This window comes from Haliotis asinina, chromosome 14 (assembly GCF_037392515.1).
Source record: "Haliotis asinina isolate JCU_RB_2024 chromosome 14, JCU_Hal_asi_v2, whole genome shotgun sequence".
Classification (NCBI taxonomy): domain Eukaryota; kingdom Metazoa; phylum Mollusca; class Gastropoda; order Lepetellida; family Haliotidae; genus Haliotis; species Haliotis asinina.
The window spans coordinates 18,901,320-18,910,283 of record NC_090293.1 but is presented as its reverse complement, the minus strand read 5'-3'; the positions used below and the strand labels follow the sequence as shown (position 1 = coordinate 18,910,283).

At 38.0% G+C, this 8,964-nt stretch overlaps 1 protein-coding gene across 1 annotated transcript in view; it reads left to right on the top strand.

Moving 5' to 3' along the window:
• The first annotated feature begins 1,011 nt into the window (after nucleotides 1-1,011).
• LOC137261275 (dynamin-binding protein-like) overlaps nucleotides 1,012-8,964 on the top strand; it is a 49,269-nt gene continuing 41,316 nt past the window's right edge. The window contains exons 1-2 of the mRNA XM_067798996.1: nucleotides 1,012-1,110; nucleotides 7,891-8,164. Of these exons, the coding sequence (XP_067655097.1) occupies nucleotides 7,891-8,164 (274 nt within the window). The 5' untranslated portion in view covers nucleotides 1,012-1,110. The remainder of the gene's footprint in view (nucleotides 1,111-7,890; nucleotides 8,165-8,964) is intronic.

Below are 8,964 nucleotides of genomic sequence, written 5' to 3'. Positions count from 1 at the left end.
GCAACAACGCCATCAATCAAAGGAGAGGTCACCTGCAGTCAATATCGATCGTGTGTGTCCACCGTGCATGTGCAAGACAGTCTCCGGGGGCATTAGAAGACACAGATTTCTCAGAAACAGCTGTGGAGTGGTCTGCCAGTGATGCTTAAGGGTCGGTGTCAATTCAGCATTTGTCTTTGGACATGGTACCAGCCTTTCCAAATTCGACGTCGATAAATCCGTTGACGTCCATCTGCAAAGGGTAAGTTTGAAACCGATTTCGGATATTGCGGTGTCGAGGTGTCCTCAAAGGTGGTGCACCAGGTCGCGAACAAGTGCAACACTTCCGGTAGCCCGAAATGGTTAAATTGTCTGAGTTGGCCAACAGTGTATGGATGCGCATTACAGTGCTTGATAATTAATTATCACATCTGAAGAAACGCCGCTAACCACACCGAGAACCTGATTCTTGTTGTCTTGTGTCAAGCGAGACATTTTTCTCAACGTGATTCATTTTCACAATTCCCCGTGCTTTCATGGGGCCTGCATGCCGATAGTACACGCGCACAACGTTTTTGATGAATGTGATTGTGTTTACAATAAATGTCACGGGTTCGAAGGTATAAAAAGAGGAATGCTCTGGGATTCAAAACTCGAAATGGGCAAGAACATCAGTCTTTTTTCCCTACATCCCCTGTATCAATGGGGGGAAAATCTTGATTAGAAGTTTTATAACTTTCAGGGCAACAAATACCAATTACGAATTACCAGTATGCGAATAATTTGGCAGTACAGTATTCATCTTGATGCGAGTGACATTGAAACGGATGGTTGGATTGACTCATTGAAAACGAAAACGTTCAAATGGAATATATACATACGATGTACGCTAATTACACAAGCGATCTGAGCAGAGGGAGGCTGAGCTGAGTTGAGTGTAATGGTGATATAAAACAGGACTGTGAACATCCATGAGAAAGATTGATCTCTACTCGTAACCAAAGCAGACGATTTTTGGAGTTACCTCCCATGCATCCTACAGGTGTCGCCCGAAGAATCATGGCGTCGTAAATAGAAGTAGGTGTTGTAGGAAGTGGACTTCTGATGTGACTCCAACTCTCAGCATCGACAGTAAGTAAATTGACAATGTAGTGAGGTCGGTTACATATCCCGCGACGGGAGAAGGTCACAGTTTACGCTGGCGAGGTGATTAAATCAGTAACTTGAGTGTCAAAATGAAAAAAAAAAAGTAATCCAGCTTGCAATGGACAAAGTCAACACGCTGTCTGGGAAGTGGAAGTTAGCAAGAAAGTTTGAAGTGACAGGTGTTTTGTTGACGCATGGATAATCAATGTTGATTTACAAATTATATTCGGTCTGCAGCTGATCAGTTCGGGCAGGGATGTCAGTAAGGTCGCGATATTGTCAAGAATTTTTCTGGAAACGAAATTGTAATTTGGACCTGTAGCTTTACGTTTTAACTTTTATGACTTTTTGTAAACAGTATGTGGTCTCAACAGGCTAAACCTCAGTGTATGAGTTTGAAAGTTTCATGCTTTCTGCCTGCGTATTGCTTAGGCATTCACTCTGGGAAAACTTCTGTTTGTGATCATGTGTGAAAAGTCTACTATCTTCTCACTAATAAGCGAAGTTTAGATTGTTGTAGATTCCGTTGTCTATATTGAGAGCATCCATATATTGTATATTAAGCATCCATAATGTGAAAGTAATTGTCAAAGTTCAACATGATCTGAGCAGGTCTTTCTTGCATATTGCTCACTGTGTCTTGTTGGCGCTTGGTATCAAAACATGGGTACTTGGTAACTTAGGCCGGGTATGTCCTGAGTATGATGCCTGTACCCACAGGACAACATGGCCCATTGCTTGGTTATGTAATATCTTGTTTAATCACACAAACAATAACACTCCATAGCTCACTATATTCCTATGATTATGAACATATTCCTTCTGACGTGATTATTTTTCAGGAAGGATAAAGCCCTAAGTTCAGTGTGTGCATGATCAGATTGTTTTATACATTATCATGATTATCTAAATAGTTCTTACAGGAGCATTGGTAAATTATATCCCAGTTTATCATTTTGTACCCATATCTTGAGACCTTCAAGTGGTAGCCAGTCATAGGTACCAGGGTAGTATACCATAACTTTAAAACTTTCTTTCAAAATAGATTTTTTCACAGTTTCAGATGTATGTTTCCCTTCTCATGACCATAACATATAGACAGTCATTTCATTTCAGTTAGACAAGTGATGATTTCCTTTAGAACAAAGTGCTTGACCCATTCTCCTGCCACTGTGTCAGAGGTCAGGTCATCAGTGACACAGGAACTTATAGAACACTCAATTAGGAATATGGATGTGTCATGCATATGAGTCTGTGCACAGTACAAGGGAGGACATTTAGGCTGTAAAATTGTTAAATAATGTCCATGTAAACATGGTAAATAATGTACTATTAGTGTTTTGCTGACAGAATAATGATGTATAAATCTGATTAATGCAAAGGATAATGATCTATTTTTGTAACCTATCACTATTTTTATGACATTTGAGAGATTGCTTCTGTTGTGAATTACATAAATATGAAACGGAAAACCTTTACCATTTCTACTTTCCTGTGTGTAAGTGTGTGATGCATGTGCTTGAAGTTTTAGTTGGTTGTATCATGATTTTTTTTTATTGAAAAAAATGGATCCTTGATGCCTTGCTTGAGCTTTTTGTGGCCCATGTATGTCAACAGAACATGGATTTGATCAAAACTTAAAATGTGATATTTTTTAAAATATGTTTTCTTATCCCAGATTGTCATGTTTATGGCAATACATTAGCGTCCATGATACCATGGTGACAAAAATTGATCCTAGCACAATATACATAACAAATAATACAGTGCAAAATCATTCACATGGTCACTTTTACCATCTTTACATGAACCACCAGATAGAATACTTAGATCCTCCAGTATTAGTAAATAAAATAGAATAAATAATTTCGTTTCAAGGGAGGTAAACCCAAGTACAAAATATTGCACTTTTGAATTGAGATTATACGCTTATAATTTTGTTTATTTGTTTTTTCTTAATCAGCAATGCATTTTACATATCATGAATAAGTGATAACTGTGTTTTCATTATGTTTGATTTTTTGGTTACATGTGACGTTCAACAGTCATTGTTAGTAACTAGGTGATGACTGTTACAGTAGTTATATTTAGCAATGTTAATTATACATGACCTATAGTCAGACCAGCTCATTTGTGAAAAGGTATGATTCTGGAATTTTTATGATTGATAAAGATATGTTGTCTGATATCATTATGATAATTTGTTGTTTGGTTGTTTCATTCAAATCACTATTGACATGATCAAGATCATGTAGTACACTCAGAGACACAGAGATTGACACACACACAGAGCAAAATGTCAGGAAACCGAATTAAGTGTATAAGGCTTCCATGTGTCAAGGTCAGTTTTAGTATTGTCAGACTACAGAGATACAGTGACTGCAATGAATTATAACATGGTAACATGACCTCCTTCTGTTAACCTATACCTAGGAACTAGGTGAGGACATTGCATCAAGTAACCCTATCTATGATACCCACGATATCTCATCTAGCAGCGTAAGTAGCTGGCATGTAAGTTGATGTAATTATACTCATACGTATTCATATAACTGGATCTCATTATCGTATCATCTCAGAGAATAGTGACTACAATGAACAGTGAGGCATCTTGTCAGACTTGACCCTATTTATCATGCATGATTGATTATTTGCATGATTTTGGGTCAGAAATTTTGTTATGACTGAAAGCTGGAGGTGTGACGATACTGAAAATTCATAATACGATATGTATCGCGATACCTTGAAACGATACGATTCGATTCGATTCAGTAAACATGTACGCTACCTTTAGTTATTTTCTTTAAAGATATAAATTCTGATATCAGGTAACTGGTTAACATTTGACATAACTGTCAGTTTGTAGTGAAAATTAACAATTTTGAGGTCAACGATACATATCACGATACAAACAAGTATCAATTTATTCATTGTCCGATTAGTAGTATCATGATTATCGATACTACGATATATTGTCACACCTCTACTGAAAACTATGTCAGCGAAAGTCAGTTTTAGTTTTATATAACAGCATTGTATTAATACTAGATACATTTATCATGTGCCAGTGAAGGCTTGTACAACTAAATCAGGCAGCTAAAGAAATTAACAAAAACATCTCATGGATATGTTACCATGATACTGATTCAGCATTTTGGAGTAATCCTGTAACCTGTATGATTAGAGGTAATAATATTCAGAACATGTTGAAAACAACTGACGTTGTGTTTCATGTGTATGTTTTACTGACTTGACTTTGTTTTTCATGGTAAAATCATTTACATCAGCAAGCTGTATAATCTGTTCCTGCATTTTGTCCTGTATAACAGGCAGTTAGATTTTTCTAAGAGATTAGCACTGTCGAGCTAGGTGATACAGATGTTAACTTGCAACCTGTTTGGTGGTGATGTGGTCTGCGGAAAGAGAAAACCAGGAACTATTTGCCCAGAAAACACCCACTCCAGGCAAGGGGTGCCCCGATGTTTGGGATCATGTAACATTGTTGCTGCACAATGATGTCCTCACAAACACTGCCTTTGTAGAATCCTTGCCTCTTTATTGTGTTATGGTTTTTAACCCTGTTATCTGCCTAGTACAAACATAACCTTAAGTCGAGTTGGGGGCTAGTTTTCAAACTTGTTCATGTTAGACATATTTGTGTGTGTTTTGTGGACACGTTAGAGGGACATCTTTGTTTGACTTACAAAAAATGTCACACTGAAATGTTTGTGAGTTTAAGAAAAGAATTCTTGAGGTTCTTGAACAGTCGTTTTAATTACATTGAGGTGCTGATGTGGTAGAGTGGGGCACAATTCCCTTTCATAGCATTAGCCATTGATCTGAAGCCAGTCTCTAGTTCAAAGCATTTAACCATGTCCCCATTCCAATATTGTTCGTGCTCTGATGCATAAGCTTTAATTCATAATTACCTGTAAATAATGTTTCTTATTGTGAATAAATCACAGCCTTGAATTTTTTTTTGAATTCCAGAGACTGAAGTTGACAATGTTTTGAATACATAGCATGTAGGCTTATGGGCACTGTAGACATAATGGATGTTTTGCAGTAAATGGCCAAGTGGGAAATACTAAGCTAGTTCTTGAATTTTGATTTTCATGTTCTTTTAAGCTATATTATGTACAGTTTGATGTTTCATACATATCACAGATTCACAATACAGTCGGAAACCAATGTAATGTAAAGTGGGCATTTCGTCTGTATGTAATACTGTAGGAGGGATTCCAGAATATCAGTTTTATTCTAAATAAGACTGCATTGTTTCTAGATTTGTTACTTGTACTGGTAAATACTGACTGAGCATAGTTTAAAACTTTAGTGAGCTATGTTCATGCCATATGGCAGTTAATCCAGTGATCAACAGCAGGAGCATAAATCTACGCAACTTTGATATGATAACTTGTTTGTCAACCAAGTCAGTGAGCCTGGCCACCCAGTCCTGTTAGTCGCCTCTTACAGCAAACATGGGTTACTGAAAATCAGTTCTGACCCGGACCTCTAGGGGTCTACTTGTAAATAGGCATTTCGAATGTTGTAACATATCAGTTCACATAAAGTAGGCAAATATAGTTTCACATACGCTATGTACAAGATGATGTATAAGTCAAATCTGAGATATCCTATCATGTCAGGTGTAATTATGTGAATATGATACCACGGGGCTTGCTGAACAATACACTAATTCAGGATTTACATTGATTAGTTTGTGAGAACAAGTTGGCTGAGTCAGTTCATTATCAGCAACCACTATAGTGCTAAATGATGCAGGTTGAGAAGGATGGTCTGGCTGATAATAGTCGATGTTTAGTTAGTATTAGCTGCCTTTGTTGTTCATATGATTTTGTTGATCATTCTTATAGGATATTTATATAGTGCACATATCCACGCAACTAGTGTTTGCTCAAGGTGCTGACATACTGCTCATTATCAGTCTCGACTCCCTGGGGAGTATACAACTCTTGCTGCCTCAAGGCGCACAGAGTTATTTGTAGCGGTCTCATCCTATCGAGCTACCCATTCACAGCTGGGTGGACTGGGACACATAGTCACAGTACTTAGTCCAGGTTTACTGCCCGTGGCTGTACCTGTCATACACTTGACACTTTCTCGAAATGACCGAAACTGTTTGCCTGCCAATTTGGTACATAAGTGCAGTATCTTTTTGAGTAAGCCGAGGAATTGCATCAAAATCTTTTTCCAGCTGAATTTTCTGTTCAAGAGTTAATATCTGTCTGCTCCGTTTGCCATCTTGACACTGTGAGCGACTGACAAATGTGGAGATGCCAATTAATTTAATTTGCCAAGTGACACGTGTCACTCACCAGTTTACCTCACCTACTTATACTTAACCACCATACCTCACTGTAAATCCACTGTATTGCTAATACACGTTCAGCCAATCAACAAGTGAGCCAAGATAGCGGATGTCAGTTTTATTAGCATCAAATTTACGAAAAGTCAAATGGGCGGTCTTTATTGTGACAAAGTACAGAGTACACTGACACCGGATTAGAGGGCATGCAATTAGTTTCTGCCAGGAACAAATTCTAGTGCCGATATTGATAGCATGCCGTATTGGAGGGATGCCCGTTTTGAGGGTTTCCACTGTATTACATATTGTAACTCAGTTGTGTAAATATTTGTTAGAGGGTGTCCAAAGTTTGAGAACTGGTACCCAGTCAGATTTACCTTTTGCGAATGAAAGAAACAAACTAGTCGTGAACGTGATAAATGTTGGCCAATCAGTCACCATTGTAGTTCATTCTTGTGTCCAGCATTAGATGCTGGGGCCCATTTGCTGGGACCAGAATCTTACCCAGGGGGTACTTGGTATCATAAACCATTCCCATAGCCTATTTTCACCACTGTATTTTCCTTTGAAGTCCAATATTGCTGATCTTATTAGGAAAACATTTCTATGAAATCCTTTAACCCATCCAGCAAAATCATTTTGTTCAAAATCTACATATACTATCCGCATAAAGACGCATAGGCAATTTGTATTTTTTAAAAACTATGTATTAGCTGATGTGATCAGACACTCGTCAAAATATGTAACAAAAGCATTGATAACATGATTTACACAAAAGAACAAGTAAAAAAAATCGATGTTACCTGAAAATGGTGATTTTTGCGACAAGGATTGAAAAGGCATTGCCAAAACGCAACAGAAATCATCTTCCAATTGAAGTTGTGCAGCTAAGAGCATGCATTGTCTGGCAATAAAGATGCAGATTACTTTCGGAAATTGGCATTCCTTTTGAAGGAGTTTCAAGGTCAAATCACTACACCACATCTTGACTCTGCGACGCAGAACATTGCAATTGAAAGAATGCATTCTGGAGATCAGATTAAAAGAGACTGGTCTGAGAGCAGGGAAACCCAACATTGGGCCCATGCTACATATGTCACCATCGTGCTCAATGTCTCCATTGTCTAAATGTATTCACTTAGCTGGCTGTATAGACATTACCTTCTGAACTGGTGTAAAAATTCATGCACTAAAGTCCATTTGTGGACGAGCTATACATATTTGAAAATACATTATTTAGGAACAGAATTTGGGGCTATGCGTTTCTTTTTGGGGGGATAGTATACAAGAGTATATATGTACTATAAATGGTTTAATGGTCAGCTAGATATGATAGTCGTAAGGACATGTTAATACTAGGTCAGAAATACTGCTGAAATAACTCTATACTTTGACTACCTCACTCACTGTTAAAGTATGTGTTTCATTGTTTTCAGATGAGGCCCTCCGTTGGACAACATGTGAGGGTCCTCTATGACTTTGAAACCTCCAAGAAAGGGGAGATTACTCTTCTGACAGGGGACATAATCCAGATCACAGAAGTCGTTGATGACAACTGGCTACGGGGTCGACTAAATGGCACAGAAGGAATCTTTCCATCCAACTTTGTGGAAAGTATCACACTGCCCAGCCTACAGCCTGGTCAGAAGATATTTGCTGGTGTAGATGAGTTCCAGCCTGCTCAGGATGGGGACTTGGGTATTAACAGAGGTTAGTGGCAGACAAGGGACCTTGAGTGGTCAACATACTTGTGACAGTTTGAATTCTTATGTTCTTACTTAAAAATGTTTGCTTTTTGATATTAACCATGAATTGTGTACACATGCAGTACAGTGAGACCCTGGATACCTGAACCCCAAATATCTGGAAACCTCACCTTACAGTCAGTTCTCCTAAAATAACGCTATAGAACTATTAGTGACTGTTTATAACAGGTATTCGGTTACTGTTGCGGGGCAGTAAATTTTACAAATGAACCCGCTAAATCAACATGAAATTGACTCACTTATCTGCATGAAGATTTGATCTACCACTGACTGTGTGAAGTGAAGCGCGAGTGTTCACTTGTTTTGACATGAGACAAGATCTGATAATCTGTATTAATGACTGATCGCCGGGGTATTGGTGGTGATAAGTAGGCCTTTCTGACACTTAGAGAATTGTAATTGGCAAATCAAAACGACAATGCTGTTTTGGAGGCGATTTTAACAAATATCTGTATGCTCAGTACCATTTCAAGGAAGAAGCCTGGATGACGGAAAATCAGATGTCTGGATATTCAGTTAGTTGGACTATTTACGCAAAAACAAATGTGTCCGGATATCCGGGGTCTCACTGTATACAGATATATGCTGGCTATAACTGATATCTTCTTCTATTACAGTGGTATACAACAGTGAGGCAAATGCTTAAATTTGATTATATGTCAAAATTTGATAGTGAATGTTTTCATTGACGTAGACATATATTATACTGAAGAACATAAATAAAGGCATGGATTCAAAGTTTCA